Source organism: Rhineura floridana, chromosome 8 (genome assembly GCF_030035675.1).
Source record: "Rhineura floridana isolate rRhiFlo1 chromosome 8, rRhiFlo1.hap2, whole genome shotgun sequence".
NCBI classification, from domain to species: Eukaryota; Metazoa; Chordata; class Lepidosauria; order Squamata; family Rhineuridae; genus Rhineura; species Rhineura floridana.
Window position 1 is genome coordinate 73,304,889 of NC_084487.1, and position 20,777 is coordinate 73,325,665.

The window sequence follows — 20,777 nt, forward strand, 5'->3', positions numbered from 1 at the left end:
GTGATGTACGTGTTTGGGGTCTTGCCTCTTTGTTTCATGTGTTGCAGTAGGGAAGCCTCTTGGGTTAGGAGGTCAAGAGATGGAATCAGAACAGAAAAGCTGCCTGTGGGGGAAAAAGGTGTGGGTGGATAAAAGCTCCTTCGACCTACTGGCTCAGCCCTGGGGGGTCTTGCCTTCATCTTTGGGCAATTTAATTAAGAGTTCAAAAAAAATAAGACACAGTGGGGATGGAAGAGGGGATGCTTGAATTTAGGTTAGCAAAACACCAAGCATGCAGAGAAGAGACAAGCCTCTGCTTTTAATCAAACCCAGCATACACACACACACTCTGGATACTTTCTCCTGCCTTCTGCACCCCCCTGGTACATGCCCCTCCTCTGCATTCCTAAGGACCCCAATGATGTGAAGTGAGAAAGAGAAGTTTTTATGGCATACAAAAGGATAGCAAGTGATCAAGACAGACGGTGAAAACCTAGCTTTGGTAGCATTACACGCAGGATCCCCATCTTCCATCCACTTTACCTGAAAGGCTTGACAAGATTTTGCAGCATTCAAGATGACAGCAGGGGAGACAGTGAAAGACAAGTTCAAGACCAGTAGCTCAACAGCAGTAGCTACAGCAACAAGGCAGTGATGTCATAATCACATAATAGGGAGACTAGCTCAAGAGCAGTACCTGTCTAGCAGAAGCTAGAGCGACACACCAGTGATGTCATAATCACATAATAGGGACAATTTCTGTCTAGTTTCCAGACAGACATTGAAGTAAAACTATAGCAACTACAGTGACAGGTATATATATTGACCAAATAACTGATACACAAACGCTATACAGTATTCTTATTCTGAAACTGCTATCCTAAAATAGGGAACAGTTAAGATCAGAGCAGCCATTTAAAAGCACTGTACACAGATTTTATAAGAGTTCAAAAGCAACTAATTTTGGCAAGCTCTTCACATCATTCCTTTTAATAGCAAACTTGGGTTGGTGAATGCTGATGGCTACAGAGCCAAAACAGGGATGCTGAGAAACAAGAAGGAGGGATTAGCATGCCCAAAGGAGCCCCACGATTTGTTGATGTACAAACAATGTTTTAAAAAACATCTAAGGGAGCGGGGATCAAAAAGAGCTCAATGAGGAGTGAGCATGTTCAGTAGCCAAGAAATGTAGAATAGTAGTTGGTAAAGAAAAAATAGGAGTGAGGGAGAGAAATTCCCTAATTGCCAGGGATGGCTAGCCAAAACCTTGTGAAAAGAAAAGATACACTGCAACCTTTAATTGCAGGATCTGCTTGTACTATATTATTTTTGATTCTCTAAATTAGAATTATAGTTACATATTCACATGTATCTCATTTTAGGAAGGAAAAACCCCCAGAAAAATTATCTTAAAGTACAATCATATAAAAACCTACCTGGGAGAACACCTCACTGAATACAGTAGGACTTTCTTCTCCATACACAGGCATAGGATTGGGCTTTTATAGTGTTTCTAAAGTGCCCTTTGGTGGGTGAGAGACTCAGTTCTCTGTGCTCCATATGCTACCTATTCATACTTGCTAAGTTCTTACCATAGAGATACTTCCAAGATGCCCCGGAGTATGCACAAGATAAGGAGATTTTCCTCCTGTGCCCAGGATTGCAGACATGTTTGGTTGCTTCATGGAACTCCGACTCTGTGGAGTAACTGGGGAGGAAAAAAGGCTTTTCTGAAGCAGGACAGGAGCAAGCTGGGAGGTTGTTAGCCTCCCGCTGAAATGAATACATTTATGAAGCTCAACGCAGAGATGAAAGGATAGTGAATACAACTTTGCCCTCCTACAGAAAACCAATGAATGCTTTGTATCTAAAGATGCTATCTTAATGAATTTTACCTAAACTATGTAGGGGGGGAAAACAGTGCATGCAAACTTTTAGAATACCTGTAAAATTCCTGTACTAAAGTGTACATAAAATAAGGCATTATGTAAAAGGACCTTACAGGAGCGCAGAAACAGTCCTGGAGTCCCGGGAACCGTCAGTCCTCTTGTTGACATATCAGTTGAACCATCATCCAGGGAAGCAAGGACTAAGAAAAAGGAATGAAGCTAAGAAAATAAGTTTCCAAGTTCTCTCTCAATTTGTAGACTTTTCTGGTCATCTTAAAGGATAAGTTTGGTAAACAGACAACCTATGTCATTCTCCTTCTTTTTTGTTCTTTCAAATCCCTCAAACCCCACCTTTTCCAGGACTCCTATTGCTTAGATGCAGTTGTTTTTTTAAAAAAAGCAAATCCTGTCAGTTGGGGGATGGGCTGATAATTAACAGGATCAGACCGGGCATAGGTAAGACACAGTGGGGATGGAAGAGGGGATGCTTGAATTTAGGTTAGCAAAACACCAAGCATGCAGAGAAGACACAAACCTCTCCTTTTAATCAAACCCAGCACACACACACACTCTCCGGATACTTTCTCCTGCCTTCTGCACCCCACCGGTACATGCCCCTCCTCTGCATTCCTAAGGACCCCAATGATGTGAAGTGAGAAAGAAACGTTTTTATTTAACCTTTTCCACTCCTGCTGCTATCCTGAGGAAAACATCATTTTCTGAAGCTGGTATTTGGTTTGCAGTGAATTTCAAGAGCTTTGACCATCAAGAGGGGAGGTTTTTTTGGCCTGGCCTTGTTACTGGCTTGTCACAAATAACAGCAGCTTATACCGCAAAGTAATTGTGAAAAATCATATTACATTATTTTACTAAACTTAACAATAAACTAGAAACGGTGCTGACATTGTCCTGTACTGAACTAACTTTTCCATCTTTTAAAAAAAAGAAATTGACACCATCATTTAAGGTACAGAGATGTCTATCTCCCAAAACCACATTATTATACTCTTAAGTAAAACCAAAGGAAAAGGATACTAGAAACTTTTTTTTGAGAACTCTGTTTCCGAACTGGCCGAGTCACTTCTTGTGGAGAAGATATATTTTGAAAATCATTCCTGAAAAAGTACAAAACTACTGAAATTATCAAATGCCTGATGTTCTTTTATTTGATCTTTATTATTTGCAGAGTAGACAACAAAGTTTAAACTAAATGTAAAAGGTCATATTTTAATTTGAAATGAAACAGTAGACTGTTCCAAAAATAATTAAACTTCTTTGTTTTACAAGCAGAAGCAAATCCTGATTTACATGTATGAAACCTGAGACTGTACATCTAAAAAAATATCCTCAACAGCAAAATTCTAGAAATCAGCTCATTATAATAACCTTTAGCAAAACCAGGTACTGAAAAGAGGGCTCTACTGACAGGTTTTATACATTTTTAGACACTTTCTGCAATCTTTGTACATCTCATGGCATAACATTTCTTTACTCTCCTGATTCATAATTTTAAAGTCAAAACTGAGCTGGTCATTTTAGGTGCCTCAGTATTCACTTAGGGTACTTTTCCTAAGCAGTTTACTAGCATTCTTTTCCCAACAGTAGCCAACCAATTGTCTCTGAAGGCTCACATGTTGTGTATGAAGGCGATGGCTTCGCCAATTATTTTCCACAGAATTACTTTGTTTTCAGAGGCATACATCCACTAAACCTGGATATTCCATTGAGCTATCATGGCTAAAATATGGTGATACACACTATCCATGAATTTGTCTTTTTTAAAAACTCCCTAAGGTAGTGGCCATCACTGCAACTTGTAGCAGTGATTTCTGTAAGATGATTTTGTGTTCTGTGAAGAAATGATATATGCAACATTATTTTGTGATACTGCTCAAATAGGCTTTTACTTTTGTCTCTCCAAACATGGGAAGTTGTGAGAAGGGAGAGAAGCAATTTGAAACATGGAAGTGCTTTGTCTCCTATCAGTCAAAGGTGTGGGTAATTTTGGAAGGGATAATCATTTTGGAGATTCAAAACCCACCTCTACCTTGTACTGTGTGTGGTCTCTTACCTGTATCTAGTCCAGAGCTGTTTGTAACAGTGGTTCAAATGCCTCTGTGAAGAGTGTAACAAAAGTCTCCCCCAGCATCCGATATTCAGATGCATACCATCTCTGACTGTGGACTATTGCAATGAGCTCCTCTTGGGGCTTTCCTTGAAGATAAGTCAAAAACTTCAATTGATCTAAAATACCTGTAAAATTCCTGGCTGGGGTTTAATTTAGATCTCATATAACCTGGTTTGAAACAGCTACATTGGTTGCCAGTTTGTTTCTGGGCTCAACTCAAGGTGTGAATGTTAGTATTTAAACTCCTAAATGACATAGGCCCCAAATATCTGAAAGAGTGCCTCCTTCCTTATATACCCTCCTGCATATTAAGATAGCAGAGGGCATCATCTTGGTAGTTCCACTGCCCTCAGAACTTCAGGGTGAGATGACACGGCAGCCCAGGAGAGGGCACTTTCTGTGGCAGCCCCTAAGTTGTGGAACTCCCTCCCCACAATGGTGTGTCTGGCACATTACCTATTCAGTTTTCGTGGAATGCTAAAGATACACTTCTTTACCCTGGCTTTTGACACTTTGGGACCTACCCTATTCTTGTGATCATTATTTTTGCCTTAAACTGTTTTTAATGTTGTATTTTAAATTTTGTAAACTGCCTTTAGGGTCATAAATCAAATCATTATTATTATTTAACCGTCCAGGATGGGGGAAGCATTTCAGGTATGTGAACATAAAGGTAGGTGTAGTGGAAGTGGCTTAGTACAGTGTACTTGTCTGTTTGCATAATTTATATTTTTAACTTTCAACCTAAATGTATGTCCCCAGGATGATATTATAAAATAAGGCACACAAACTAAAAGCAACAGTCCATTCAAAGAGACAGTAAAAATTAAACTGAAGTTTAAAAAACCCAACGAAATCAACAGTTTTGAAAAGTCTGGAAAAATGAATATTTTTGCCTGGCACCTAAATGATAGCAATTAGGCCTGCCTGAGAAGGGCATTCTGAAGACAAGAAGCCACCACTGAAAAGGCATTCTTGCTTAGTCACCACCTCACTGCACTTCAGACAAGACAACCAGGGAAAAGTCTCAAGATGACAAGCAGATTGATGGAGGAGAAAGCAGTCCAACAGATGTTTGACTCCTAAACCATGCAAGATTAGTGGGATTTCTAGCACCCCCACTCTGTGGAAGCCCCTAGCCTCCCAAACATCCCATCTTCAGCCGTCAAATAATAATGAATGAATGAAAAATAGTTATGGAACTCCCTAGCACAGGATGTGAAGCCTACCAGCTTGGAAGGCTTTAAAAGGGGATTAGACAAATTCATGGAGAATTAGGCTACCAGTGGCTATTAATCAAGATAGCTGTGCTTATATTACTTCAAGGATCAGCGGCAACATGCTTCTGAATACCAGTTGCTCAGGGAGAATAACGAGGGACTCTTATTACCCTCACGTTCTGCCTGTGGGCTTCCAAGAGGAATCTGGTTCCTGTGGGAAACAGGATGCTGGCCTAGATAGGCTTTTGGTCTGATCCAGCTGGGCTCCATTCCAGTTAACATTCCTATCAACTGGCGCGAGACTGCACGAACGGACGGAACGGGAGCGCACCGGACGGCCCACATTCGTTGCAGGCGGCGGGCGGGATGTCCTCTCCTTAACGAAGTGGCCGCGCCCACCCGCCACAGTGAGGTAAAGCAAGCACCTCCCCATTTTCTATTGAAACCGAGCCCTCCCTAATCCGCTTCACCCGCGTACTCCTTCGAAAGAGCTGACCTGTTCATCTCTGCGGGAGAAGCCGGTGGCGTGGCTGGGGAACCCTGTGCGCCTACCAGTTGTTGCTTGAGACTACCCGCTCCCCGGAAGTCCGTAAGGTGAACAGGAAATGACAGCAGAGTCAGGCATCAAGCGGAAAAGTCAGAGAGAGAATTTGTGTTAATGTCTGTAGGTGGTGTGGAGGGAGGCAAGATATCACCTAAGGACCACTTAAAAATGTGTATAGGCACGCAGCCCGATATGCATTGAAAACCTCGCCTCTGGGTGTAGCCTAGAACTGTATAAAGGGATAAGAAGAGTATATATCATTTGCAATGCGCAGAGGGTGCTAGACGGGGTCGTGAGCAGGTAGAGCGCCACCTAACGCTTAGGAGGAGCGTATCTCCATTTCTCGACAGCGGCGTTCAGCGTTTCGAAGTTTCTGGTTGCAACGATAATGAACAGATCTCGGTATAAGATTTGGGACTACTCAGTCCATACATCGAAGAACTCAGCAAAAGCTATGGAATTGGTTATAATTTCGGATATTTTACAACGTCGAGAATGCGCAACAGACCCTTTCATTACAGTTTAACTTCTACCACAGAAATAACGGACTTAAATCTATAGCAGGCCGTCTTCGACATAAATAGGTGTGCTTAAATTATACATTGTTATTATAACGGTAACTACAGCCATTCCCCCTAAGTATAGAGTTAGAAAGGGCTTTCAAGTATAGCCAAAGCTCAAGTCTTGGATATTTAGGCATTGCTCTCGAGAGGGCTTAGCATAGCAACCTATCTTGAAGGGTACAGGACTGAGGATTTACTAGTGGCTTTTGTCACTCATTTCCAGGTGCTAGGACACCAGCAGCTGCATTCTCCTTTCTGTGCAGCTACTAAAAGTATGGAAGGAGTCCTCCCAGCATATCTAGAACTGCTAACCTTCGCTAATCCTCTCATCCCTTTCTTTCCTGAATTCTGAACAAAAACACGGTGTCAAAGAAAAAACAATTTTCTTTATTAGCATTAAAATATTTCAATTCCTAAATATTCACCCTTTACAATGAAATTAGCGAGAGAAGGAACAGTTCTCTTACAGAGCAAGAATTTGGAAGACATTATGTCACTGAAAGAATGGGATGGGCAAGCTATAGGATTTACACTAAAATGCATATTAACAATCGTCAGTGTAGCAGTAGGGATGAACATTTTATACTTTAAGGCACAGATCTATTCTTTCTAGGCAAGTCCAACACACTTACTCAAGACTGATCAGACAACCCAGGAGATAGTCAGAAATGCTAGGAGATAGTCATTCAGAATTGAAATCTTCCCTGACACAGAGGCACCTCCCAAGGACAGGGCTGCATGTGTGTGTTTTTTCTCAAGAGGTACAAATGTAATTTAAGATATCCTGACAGTAATATACCTAACTATAGTACATGGAAGTATGTTGAACCACAGGTCTACTGATTATGGATAAGTTAAGGTGAACACACACACCCTTAAGGCACAAAAGCCAGTTGAGAATGCAAAAGGAGATTTTCCCCATCAGCTAAGAGGATTTATTACAGCTTTTGTAACCCAGCTTTGTTCTTCACAGGCAATCTACAGAATGTGCTTGTCTGAAAGCTAAAACAGCTTGCACAAATATTGCTGCCTATCTGGCTCTGAGGAAGACCATAGTGGTAGATAGGCAATATTTATGTTGTGAAAAGTTTAAGATTGCTCCTGAGAAGGAACCTGAATTCCAAAATGTCTTAAGCTATAAATCCTCTTAGCACTTTTGAGAACAAGTCTCCTTTCACATTCTTCTTGGGTTTGCTGCGTCAAGGGAGACAGAAAGTAGACCATCATGGAAGATAGGTGGTATGATGAACTAACCTAGAAATATTAGTCTTTTTTTTTAAAAAAAAGTGAGCAATGAATGCGAGGGGAAGGTTAGGTTTGATAGGCTATACTTCTCTGCTAGCTTTCCCCCCATCCTTTCTATGCAAATCAAGTGACAGCGAGAAGGAAAAAAGCCCAGCTGTTCCACAATTGGCAGAGCTCTGCCAAATGGCGCACAGGACTGGAACTAGCAAAGGGTCTCCCACACACAGGGTAGAGTATGCAAGGTTGTTTTATATAGTCCTGCCAAATGGAGTAGGAGGAGCAACCTATACGTTACCCTCCTCCACTATAGGCAAAGGAAGTAGTCGCAACATAATTGGCATAGAAAACTATACCAAATCCCAATGCCGACTCTGAAGCACAAATATGTTAGATTGTGAATCCACCAAGCTTTGGACAACCCATTACTTTTTAACGGCAACCTTATGGACGTACATTGCATTCAGCCAATTGAGGTTATGATGGTATGAGTAATAATTGTCCAGTCCAACTTACAGAAAGAATTTCCTTACCAGGGGCATGTCCTCTGACTGTCCAGACTACCAGTAAGTACAGGAGCACGCCCAAGTTATACTCGCTCATTAACAGAGCTGCCAGACTTTAACAGTAAAAAATACACTTCTTTCAGATCAAAGGATGTTAATGAGCATTATTTCAGTATTGTTTGGATCCAGTTCTTAAAGCCAGACAAGGTGCAAGAAGCTACCACCTATTCAGTAACCCAGACCATAGTATAATCTGCCTATGTTATCCGCTTCACAGCTTTATCCAAAAATGGCAAAATATCTATCTGCATACAGCTGGTTTCTTGACTCAGGTTTAGAAAGATCTCAATGCTGCAATTCAGTATTGTGAAATAAACAATTCTTTCAATAACAGTTCCAGATTCTTGAGACTGGACTTCAGTTGCCAGGATAAAAACACATACTCAACTCATATTTGAACAATCAAGTGCCTGCAAATTGCACAATCCATATTTGTGAACTACAGTAAGCATCTGGGCATTTTGCCTGTACATTTCAGATACCCCACACTTCATGGGCTTGTGGCTCAATTAGCCTGGTAGTTTCTACAATGGAAAAAGCAGACTATATAGGTTTTTTGTTTTTGTTTTTAATGCATAACTGAAGTAGTTTTGAGTTATCTAGAAACAAGCAGCTTGTAAGACAATTAAGTTTGGGCATCTGATGTCTTTCAAGCCCCAAAGTATTTGTAAACTTAACATAGTTCTAGGTTTGGCATATTCCAGGAGTATTCTCTTAGGCCTAAGTTGATAGAACAATACATCTTCCTTTTTCCTTCTCTATCCTGCTCCACAATGAGACAGCAGAGTTTGAAGAATTCACATTTCTTAACAAAGATACTCAGCAATGGAGACTGACCCAACTCTGGAAAGTTTCCACTGAAACCTGTACATTACTGCAACATGAGTGATCACAGCGCTGTCATGATTATGTAGGAGAATGTGTAAATGGTCTGACTTGTATAAGATAAACAAACAATGGTTCCTTGGGGTCTCAAATTCTAATTTCCCAAAACACATTTTAACACATTACTGATCTCATTGCAACATTACACAAAACATTCAGTTACAGGTAGTTGTAACGCAAGCCCTTGCATGGCAATCCAAATTTATTGAACTACTGATGCTAAGTCATACAAAATTGCACCACTTTTAATTAAGGCTTTTAGTTTACATTTGGCCACCTCAAAGCAGTTGTAACATTAGGTTGGTCAATTTAAATACTGTGGCTCCCTGTTGGATTTTACACGCAATCTTTACACCCAAATGTTAATGCATACAAAGCAACAAGGCATTGTTAAATAAATCAGCAAAAAGGTAATTACTGCAACTTAGGCCCTGGGACCAATTACACATGATTAAAATTACTTCCCACATTCACATCCACAGTACTCGTTCACCATTTAACATCTCAACCAAAACGTTACACATGTAAAACAATCACTAACAGGCAAAAGTACTAAACCTGTATATTTGGTATTGCAAATACACTTATGCATGAGCAAGCAAGGGAATTCACAGTGAGAATCTACAGCTGCAGAAGCCCAAAAATGATTTACAAAAAATTGTTAAATCATTAAAAAATTGTTTTAAAATATACACTTCTTGTTGTAGACCCCCACTGTACACACAACTATAAACATTGTTCCCTATGTAAACAAGGAAAAGGAAACATACAATAAAAGGTTGAAAAATCTGGACATTTCCTTCCCAACAGATATTAAAGGCAATGTCTTTAGACAGACATTATACTGAAAGGACTCATTTTAAAGACTAGATCACTGTCTCCACAGGTTTTTTTTATCCTAAAATTAAAAAACTATATAGCTGTTGTGTTAATCAAAGCGCTTTTGTACAATACAATGATGATCTTGTATTTCTTTTAAAAAAGTTACAATAAGCTACAAATACCAATGAAGCAAAGTTATCTGGAGTAGTCTATATAGGAGCTCTTTGGACTTTTTTATTACGCTAAAATAGTGGTGCTTTCATGATTTACATTATTGTACTCTCCAATAGGAAGTATGGGATTTGTTGCAGTATAAAGTACAGTTTTCATACATGTACAACATTGGTGGATGAACAATGTCTCTTATCAGTAATACTGGATGTAGGCTCTGGTTTTACCAGTTGCATACATTTAGATTATTTATAAGTAAAAATCTCTCGTGACACTGGAAAGTGATTAGAATGTGCAAACTGATGTAGTAGCTGTCATCCGTTTCATAAAGGGTACCACCACAGGAAAGTCCATGTTAAGATGTTGGTAGCTTTAATAAAAGTTGGAATGCTGGCACTGTTGTAGTCAGCAACAGTTCTTCAGACCTGGAACATTAAGAAAAACAGATTTAAGTGATGAAGGAGTATCATTGTAGTTAAGTAAGATGTTTCATATATCATGTTTCAGTTGCATTAGCATTCTCAACTTCAAATTGTTTTGTGTTTACTGGCCCTACCCACACTACACATAAACAGTCATGGCTTTACCCAAAGAAGTCTGGGAACTGTAGTTTGTTGAAGGTTATTAGAGTTGTTAGGAGACCCTATTCCTCTCACAGAGCTACAATTCTAAGAGTACCACTCAATCCCTCTTCCTGGGGAACTCTTGAGAATTACAGCTGTTACACAGTGGTCTTCAAAATTGGATCCAATATTTATAATGAAGATCCACAGTAAACCTGAACTAGCAAAAGCTCTTGGCAACCCATAGACTTTGTGGATCTTCATTATAAATATGCATAGGCAATCCATGCAGATCTCTATCTACTTCCAGGAGGAAAGCTTTATCCAAAGAAATACTAAAAAATCAAAATACCAACTCTTTACAGATGCTGATAGTCAATTTAGTGAGAAGCAGTAATTAAGGTAGGTGGGACAGATGGGTGGAATAGAGAAGAACTACTTGACACAGGATAAACAAAATAAAGTGTACTGAAAGATAAGTACTAACAAGATACTGAAATGACAAGAATACCTGGTTTTGAATTATGTGGCAGTAAGGAGTAGAAGCTCTGCTAGTTACAAGTGAGCAGTAATATTCAAAACAAATATTTTCTGCTTCAACATGTACTAACAAAGTACCCAGAGGGCTGCATATACACATCTCTCTATGAGCCAATGGACATGTAAACTGCAGCCTATGCAGAAAAAGCATGACATTTATCAAGGAAGCAGAATTGTGCAGTAAGAAATTCACTACATGTACATGGGCAAAGTGCACATAAAGGGAAACAAGGGCATACTGGGTTTGCTTTAAGTGCAGCCAAGGAATTATCAGGAGTACACTTTAGGGCTCCCAACTGTTCCTTTGCAGTTACATCATTACCCCTGCTACACCTGACATCATATACACTAGGTGTGGGACTCATGAGTGTGATCTGGAGAAAACTAGGCCAAATTAGGACCCCAGCTGGGCCTAATTTGGCCAGGGAGCAGAGGTCCCCATTGCTGATCTAAAAAGATGCTTGTCATGGAAACTTAAGTCATTTCTGGCAAGCATATAGGAAGCTGCCTTATACTGCACCAGACCACTGGTCCACCTAGTTCAGTATTGTCTATGCTAACTGGCAACAGCTCTCCGGGATTTCAGGCAGGACATTCCCAACGATATCAGGAGATGCTAAGGATTGAACTTCTGCATGCAAAACACATGTTCTACCACTGAGCTACAGCCTTTCCCTAAATGGAGTCACAACAGTGATCTGGAATAGTAAAAAAAAATCTGAATGCATCAGAAGTACAGGATATTTTAAGCTACATTAAACACATGGCTTCCTACTAGCTCTAAAATAGCTTCAAATTTATGAAGCAAGTTCTCCCATAGTAAAAAATAAATAAAATCTGGTATTTTAGATTACTGATGGTATACTGTACACTGAGGTGTGGAAAGGCAGTCCATAAGTTTCAGAAATAGTTAAGCATGAACTCATCTATATGAACACAATCAGTGCAAGAATCTTGGTGATGGCAAGAAAGATTTATTTATTTATTACATTTATACCCTGCCTTTCTTTTCATGATTGAAACCCAAGGCGGCTTACATATGGTTCCCAGGCAGTCCCCCATCCAGGAACTGACCAGAAGTGACCCTGCTTTGCTTCAGCAGGGAGCTGGCCTTATGTGCCTTCAGACCACAGCCTGGGACCATTTTAAAAGATGCCATTTTACTATCCCATTCCTTCTTCCAAGCTTTTTAAAATTAATTCTGCTATTGCTATATTTTCCCTTAACATAATTTTCTCATATATTAGAATGTCACAATAGTCTTTGCTCTATACATGTTCTCCAATTTGCTTACACAGTATTTCCTCATTATTGGATACAGCTGTTTTGCTATGCTTAGTCACTTATTTCTAGGTAACTGATCCTATGTTTCTGCTAATGCATCCTAAAACTGATTTTACCTTTTATTGTTATCAACACTGCATAATTTGTAATCCACTATCAGCCAAAGTCTCTCATTCTGTTTAGCCTCTGTATTATTTGTACTTTCCTGTTTGAACTTGTTTTCAATTTCAAAAGAGGATTTGACCTCCACTACCCAAAGTGGACTTCTGCTCTCATCAAAGAACAGGATTTTCCCCACCTCCTCATTCCCATTGCAACCCCTGAAAAGCTGCTCCTGAGATTCCAGGGACCCTTCAAAGCAGCATGGTATGTGTCACAGAAGGAAGAAGCAACAGGTAAAAACAAGGACACCTCACCCAGCCATATTAACAGAAGTGCCCTGTTTGAATCCAAGCCATAATTTTCAATTTTAGACCCATCCTATAAAGAGTTTGCAATCTTTCATTTATATCATCATTATTTCCTGCCTTTCAGTCAGAGGTCCCAGGGCGGATTACAACAATTTAAAAACACATAATTAAAACAGTTAAAAACAACCCAAACTCGAGTCAATGTAGATCTTTCTTTTTCTGTAAAAAATAAAAAGTTTATTACAAAAAAAAAAATCCAAACAACATCACAGAAAACAGGATGGGTCCTAAAAACATGCATCTCAGCTGTCGAAGGCCAGGGTAAAGATGAGTCTTCAGGATTTTGCCAGAAGTTGTACAATGAAGCTGACAGACACACCTCAGTGGGGAAGGAGTTCTACAGCCTGGGAGCTGCCATAGAGAATGCCCTCTCCTGGACACCCCCCCCCCAAGATTCCAAGGATGGCAGAACAACCAAAAGGGTTCCCTCTACTGATCTCAGCACCTGAGAAGATCTGTAGGGAAGGAGATGGTCTTTCAGATATTTGGGACCTAAGTCATTTAGTCTTGAACACTAAGTTCAAGTGCATGTTTGGATGCAGATATATTGTTATACTTTAAAATCAGATTTAAAAGTTCAAAAGCATCTCAACAAGATCAATTTGCTGTAGCTATCACCACACCAAAGCTTTAGTTAATCCACAGTCTTACCTGGCTCAGTGCTACAGTACATACATATATTAAAGTAGCTGACAAGTTGACTTTTTGCGTGCTTTCCCAGGCACTGGCGTTTTTCTGTTAATTTGCCGCACAAGGTCGTAGAAGATCTGTAAACACAAAGTTCACTTCATATGTTTCAAGGACTTTGGTCATTTTCAGCCTTCATAGTTTTTTAAACATGAAGTTTAAATATTGCACATACTTGATGTCACAAGTTGAATACTATTTGTAGAGCTTACATTCTGCCTTCTGAATTCTTAAAATTGGCATTTGCTATTTTCCTCATTTTCCCCCCAGAAGTGCCAATCACCACAAATAAGATTCTGATTTCCATCAAGGAGGTTTACAGACAAAATTGAGGCTGCAAACCTAAATACACATTCTAGGGAGTAGCCCCACTGAAGACTGAGAGACTTTTCCAAGAAAGTATGTGCAGCGTTGTGTTGTGAGTCAAAGAAATGAACATAATATGCCTGGATTTTAAGGGAAGCTTTTCTTTATTTTCGGAAATAATTTCCCTCTACATTAAGCAAAACAATCCTGTAAATATTTTGGGCCAGTTGTGTAGATGTGGCAGCATCTAAGCCCAGCAAGGTCTTAATTTGGCCCACGAGACATTTTCCCAAAATCATGCCCACTTGCCCTACACCTGACATCATATGTGATGCCATGTGTAAGGCAGGCAAAGACACTGTTGCAAAGGAACAATTTGGAGCCTGAAAATGTGCTCCCCATTATTCTTTGGCAAGTGAAGCTTTTCCAAATGGTGACATCATGTGATTAGCAGGTGAACTTGCATGATCCCTCCAACGTTTTAGTATTGTTTGCTGTTCTGCACTCCTTTGGAGGAAGATGTGGGATAAATAACATTAATTTCATTAAGGAAGGAAATTGGGAGATACATATAACTATGGGATCACCTGGTCTAATTCCAAGGTCCAGCTAATGTGAACTGGTCCTCCATAAAATAAAATGATTAAAGCCTTTCAATGTTATACAGAACCTAGACCGCGTGTCTAAAATCAGGATATTCTTTCAATAATTGTCTATGTTTTTAGAGTAAATATTGTCATCCTAAAATCATGTTTTCTCACACAAAAGTTACTCTAATAATTCTACCTCAGCCCTTGCCTCCACAGACCTGCTAAATAAGTGCTTAAAGAGTTCTCATCCCCAATTCAGGAGTTACACGGGAAACATTACGGGGGGAATATTGCATGCACACAAATGATAGTTCCTCTTTAAAGAGCTCCTGCATCAAATTCACAAAATGTTTTTAAAAATGGCTTATCAACTGCTGAGAAAGAAGTTCAGGTAGGATCTGATCAACTGCTGAGAGAAATTCTCAGGAGGGAAAAATCAGGCATATAGTCAAATGTCATGTGCATCCCCCCCCCAAAAAAAACTTTAATCAAAGACTGCTATTTTAATAATTTAGGAATGACTAGAAGCACTACCAGAGAGCCAGAGTGGTGTAGTGGTTAAGGTGTTGGACTATGACCTGGGAGACCAGGGTTTGAATCCCTGCATAGCCATGAAGCTCACTGGGTGACCTTGGGCCAGTCACTGCCTCTCAGCCTCATAAAAACCCTATTCATTGGGTCGCCATAAGTTGGAATCGACTTGAGGGCAGTACATTGACCTTGAGAAGTACTACTATAATCAACACAATCCTACTATAATTCAGTATCTTTAAATCAAAGAAGCCAACGTTCACCCAATCTTGTATCCTATTCCTATCTCCTTTATGGAAGATTTCCAAAAGGAACCTTTAATATACAGTCAATTTTCAAGGAGTAGCTGTTTTGGCTTAAGCAGCAGAAGACATTGCTATGGTATCTTATTTCTAGAAGGGTAGCCATGTTCTTTTTGCTGCTAAAATCAAGGGTAACCTACGTGGTACTCCTCAGATGTTGTGGACTACAACTCCCATCATCCTTGACAATGGACCATACTGGCTAGGGCAGATAGGGAGTTTTTGTCCACAACACCTGGAGGGCAGCCAGGTAGCCACCTCCGAGCCAAATTTTGTACACTTTAAAAATCACCAAATTTGTTCATTCTTAAGATGTATAAATTTTTGCTGTTTAAACCAACTAGTGTATTTTACCAAGTAATAGACTCCACATAGTTTTTGTTGAAATCAATGGGATATGTCAGCCATGACTGACGTATGCCATTGATTTCAACAGGAATTAGGCACAAATTTATGTTTAATTTTACATTAGAGTAAGTAAAGGTAATACAAATCCACAAGATTTGATAATGGTGGAGGTGTGGCTTTTGGAAGTACAATTAAACATTTTAAATTATTTCTTTACCTCATTAACATTTATTTTTGATTTTGCAGAAGACTCTAAGAATGCACAGTTATTCCATTGCCTTGCTAAATTCTGTCCTTGTTCCTTTCCCACAACTCTTTCATCTTCCAAATCGCACTTGTTGCCAACCAGAATCATTGGTACCTAAAATGATAAACACTAAATAAATGCATAAAGATTTAAAATATAAATTGAACTACTATACTATTAGGAGGGATAAAAGGAAGTCATTTCTGCTACTAGTCAGTCACAGTCAGAATTTTTTATTTGCAGGCTTAATTGAAAATCGGATTCTTACAGAATCCAACAAGAAAATGTAAAGCATTTAAATGCATCATTAAAGTAATTTTAAAACATCAACATTTGAGAATGAAGCCACTAATAAAGAACAGCTTCGATATAGCTTTCTCAAACTATCATTGGTAGTCTCCTTATATGACAATGCACTTCTATGTTTGAATCTGTATTTCATTTTAATATATCATTTAGGTTTTTCATATTATCAAGTAAAATAGTCCACTGCCTTTGTATGATTCACCAGGTTCTGAACCTAAGAGAGCAACTTATCCTAATGAGATAATTAGAATCTGAAACAGTAATATGGCATAATATAGCAATACAAAACAAAGCACCAGCTTCTTTTGGATCCATCCAGCAGTCTCTTCCTTCTGGCTCCAAATTAACATCATAGACTGTACTCACTGTTTAGTAATGTTTTAAACTGACTGACTGCATTCATGTCTCTGCTTAATCAAAACTAAGTGCTCAAGGAATTAAGATATACAGCATTCACTTTATTCTTTCAAATACAGTAAGAATACTGCTATTCTTGGCTTGTGTGCTTGGTTTATTTTCTATAAACCCTTTTTAAAGGCACCACCTAAAGAATATCCTTTATATTTCTAGTTCTCACTTACTCCGTTTAAAGCTTTGCTACTGTATTGTGCTGCTTCGATTACATTTCATACAATACTTACGAAAGTAGTATTAGATCTTCTGTTGAGTGGCCACATCAAGGAAAGGGACAACAGGAAGCCCCTTTTCAGACAAGGTAAATTACTATGCATACATTTGATTATGCGCTTATCGTAGAGCATTAAGATAAGAGAACCTGTTGTCTATAGAGCAGTACGCTGTATTTATAAGGAGAACCTCCGTTAACTATTTGCATAGAATACTTAGAAGTCTGCTTACATCATCAGTGTCTTTGACTCGAAGAATCTGTTCTCTTAGATCCTGCAAGTCATTAAATGTGGACTGCGCTGTGATGGAATATACTAAAGCAAATCCTTGACCATTTTTCATGTAGAGGTCTCTCATGGCTGTAAACTGTTCCTGTAAAACGAAGACCAAAATGGAGAACTCAAAACGCAGCTATTTGACAAATGCAGCCTGATTTATCCAAGTATGAGGACTGATCACACAACTTTTTTCTAAGCACGCGTTTGCTGTAGTATTCTAAATAGGAGCTGGCTAGCTTTCTGGACATGTAGAGTGTCTACTGACATTTATTCAAAAGGAGCTGGGAACATTGTCTCAGGAACTACAGATTAATAGGAAAAATATTTTTGTTTGCCACCCTGGACTCCTCCTAGGAGGAAGGGTGGGAAATAAATTTAATACATACATAACAAATAAATAATAAAAATAAATAATAAAAATGTCATCCATCTAACAGACAATATGGACTAAAACTCTCTACATTAGCAGTGACACTTCAGAGCAATCTGTAGTCAGTCAGTAAACTTTTCCATCCTTCATTCCTATTCCTGTTCTTTTCAGTCAGCACCTTGTTCTACTCCAACAGTGAAAAACCTCAAGCCTGCAGGCCTAATTAGGTCCACCAGACCTCCCCATTCGTCCCCTGAGGCACCCACCTACCTAAACCTGTCATGTACAATGTTAGGTTCAAGGCAGATAAACACAAAACTGGGCCAAAAGAGGGGTTACAGTAGATTGGTGGCAGCTGCAAAGCTCTGTGCGCAGTGCTTTGCAAGCACACTGATCAGGTCATTGTCAAGGTTTATAGATCTCTGTGCACAGTGCTTGCAAGCCCAATTAGTTGATAATCATGGTTTCCAAAGCCCCGTGCAGTGCACTTTGCAAACACAATGTTGGGGCTTACAAAGCACTGTGCCTTTGCCTATATAGGTTTTGACATCAAGTGATTTGACAGGTGGGCAAGCCCAATTTTCAGTTTTAGAACTGTACTGTTTCATTAAAAATTAGTACAGTAGGGCCCCGCTTTACGTCGTTCTGCTTATGCGGCGGCTTTCATTTTCAATTTTAAAGGTATTTTTTGCTCTTTTGCGACATTTTGCGTCATTTTTGCGCGACGCGGCCCATTATAGTGAATGGGGTTCCACTTTACGGCGATTTCCGCTTTACGGCAGTGGTCCGGAATGGAACCCGCCGTATAAGCGGGGCCCACCTGTAGTATAATGAAGGGATCCAATATAAGTAAAGCAGGGTAGTCAAAATGGATACAATAACAATCAAACATATAAACAAAGTTGCAATTAACTTTTAGGTTACTAGGAAGGACATAGACACATGCACTGCTGTTCAGGCATGTTGTTTTCCGGGCCCAATTCAAGGTGTTGGTTCTGACCTTTAAAACCCTATACGGTTTCGGCTCAGTCTATCTGAAGGAGCACCTCCAACATCATCAGGGATGCAGCTCAACAAGATCAGCCTCAAAAGGCCTTCTCTCTATCCCACCAGTTAAAACAGCTAGACTGGTGAGAACTAGGGAGAGGGCTTTTTCAATTGTGGCCCCCACTTTGTGGAATTCCCTCCCAAATGATCTCCACCATGCCCCCTCTATGATGAGCTTCTGCCGGGCCTTGAAGACCTGGCTCTTCAGGCAGGCTTTTGGGGTGGGTTAGGTTTTATTATTATTGTTGAGATTTTTAATGTTTTAATGTATTTGTATGTTTTTATTTTGTACGTCGCCCAGAGTGGCTGGACAGCCAGCAAGATGGGCGACTAATAAATTTAATAAATAAATAAATAAATAAAAATTAGTGGGTGGTATACAATGAAGTCATACTCAGTTGACTTGGCTAAGTTTGTTTTCAGTTTTCAGTGCCATCACTTTTTTCTTTTCACAACGTAAGGAAAACAAACTATTATTTACAAGTATTTTAAAAATCCCAAGTACATTTTTGAATTTATTTATTGCATTTTTATCCTACTCTTCAGCTGAAAAAGGGCTCCCAGAGCGGCTTACAAATATCAGTACTACATCCCTGCCCTCAGGCTTACAATCTCAAAAGATATACCACAAAAGGAAAGGGGGATTGGGAAAGAGAAAGGAGAAAGCAAATCCAGGCACTAGATCTTAATTACAATTTGAATTTGTGTAAAATTTAAATCACACTAAATACACCTTACTGATTTTTTCCCCTAACTAGACATTTTTGCTGAACTGCTTTTGAACACTCGAAACACTTTCTGAGATTTTTGCCCACCACATAAAATACGGCACACTTAAGGAAACAAAATAATATAAGCCAAAATGATATAGCAACTCAGATTTCAATTGATTTACGACAGCAGAACATTTTCTGGGAAAACCAGATCACCGTTTCACATATGGGGCCTGAACTGGCTGACACTATCTAGGAATGATATCGGGGCTATGGTAGAAAGCTCAGTGAAAAATGTTGACTCAGTAACGAACTGTAATGAAAAATTTTGCATTAAGAATAGGAAAGAGACTGAATATAAAATTGCACTTCTGCAAGGCAATGGTGCAATGAATACATAGAAAGAATCCAAAGATTGGCCTGTTTCTCCTCATATGCAAGGTATTGTGTGCATGTTTGGGGTCTGCAGAAGTTTCCCCATGTGTACAAATCTCATACCACCTGCTTAGAATGCCTACTGGAATAGATATTAAATTATTTTTAAACAGACGCCAAAGCCATTTTGTGAAGCATTTAATTGTTTCATCTACCTTTCAAACTCGGAAATCCATCCTCATTACCTCCTCTCCCACTGAAATTACCCCTCCTACTTATCTATAATTTCACTTATATGGTTCTGTCAAATGGGTTACAGGGGAGGTGCAATTTATTTGTGACTTGGCGAAGAACTATGGTGACATACTCAGGGTTGTCAGGAGACACTGACAAAAATTTAAAATTTATTTACAGAACAATAGATTGGGCTTTAAAACATTTTTATTTGTCAAATTTGACCTATAGTAGTTTTATACTTAGCCTTATTTTTACATACCGTTCCTGCGGTGTCTAAGATTTCAAGCATACATTGCTGTGCATCTACTTCAACTTGCTGTCAAAAGAAGAAGTAGTAAATTTGTACTGAAGTATAAACAACGAGACTTCAAACACACAATAGCTTGCCTTTATTATACAGCCACGAGAGCGGCTGTATACTATAGTCAGCATGAATTTTTCACATTTCTGCAATGTTAAATTGAAAATACCCCAATGCCATTTTGATGCTTCCCATAAGCTCATTTCAAAACAAAACCTTACAAAACTTATAGTCCTGAACTCAGAAACCCTTACTTAACAACCCTGTAAATGGTCATGGTGATACATAAAACAGAGAGAATTGAGAGTTCAAAGTGTAAAATGAGAGAGAGAAAACACAGGTCCCTTTTGGACTTTTCTCTGTCCGAGTTCTCATAATCTGTTGAAATTAATTAAAAACCAGCCATGTTCACAGAGTACCTGTAATCCTATTACTGACCTTGCCCCATGCTCTGACCTTCATCTTCTGCAGTTTAAAAGTTAAAAATATGCCTGGCTGATTTTTAATTAATTTAAGAAATTTAGCATTGAACTCAATGATAAGGCTGGGCATGCTCAGTAAGAACCAACTGTCAGTGTTCTAAAAGCCAGACTCACAGCTGCTGGGCTTGGCTAATCAATGAGTCACACCCATACAAGACCTTTAT

The 20,777-nt window shown here is 39.2% G+C and overlaps 2 protein-coding genes across 9 annotated transcripts in view; both read right to left on the bottom strand.

Annotated features, from left to right (window-relative positions):
• Positions 1-5,964, bottom strand: part of NUP107 (nucleoporin 107) — a 53,864-nt gene extending 47,900 nt beyond the window's left edge. Inside the window, exons 1-5 of one of the 5 annotated variants that reach the window (XM_061639786.1) lie at positions 5,713-5,964; positions 3,940-4,082; positions 2,904-2,983; positions 1,982-2,068; positions 1,572-1,687 (exon numbers count right to left, since the gene is read on the bottom strand). In XM_061639786.1, coding sequence (XP_061495770.1) covers positions 1,572-1,687; positions 1,982-2,068; positions 2,904-2,983; positions 3,940-4,034 — 378 coding nt within the window. In that variant the 5' untranslated portion in view covers positions 4,035-4,082; positions 5,713-5,964. Of the gene's footprint in view, positions 1-1,571; positions 1,688-1,981; positions 2,069-2,903; positions 2,988-3,939; positions 4,083-5,386; positions 5,461-5,712 lie in introns of those variants that run through there. The other 4 variants (XM_061639785.1, XM_061639787.1, XM_061639788.1 and 1 more) reach the window with 4 other exon arrangements.
• Positions 5,965-6,689: 725 nt separating this feature from the next.
• Positions 6,690-20,777, bottom strand: part of RAP1B (RAP1B, member of RAS oncogene family) — a 42,308-nt gene continuing 28,220 nt past the window's right edge. For 3 of the 4 annotated variants that reach the window (XM_061639792.1, XM_061639794.1, XM_061639793.1), the window contains 5 exons: positions 20,090-20,146; positions 17,042-17,182; positions 15,848-15,991; positions 13,518-13,633; positions 6,690-10,434 (listed from right to left, as the gene is read on the bottom strand). In XM_061639792.1, coding sequence (XP_061495776.1) covers positions 13,547-13,633; positions 15,848-15,991; positions 17,042-17,182; positions 20,090-20,146 — 429 coding nt within the window. In that variant the 3' untranslated portion in view covers positions 6,690-10,434; positions 13,518-13,546. The remainder of the gene's footprint in view (positions 10,435-13,517; positions 13,634-15,847; positions 15,992-17,041; positions 17,183-20,089; positions 20,147-20,777) is intronic. The other variant, XM_061639795.1, reaches the window with a different exon arrangement.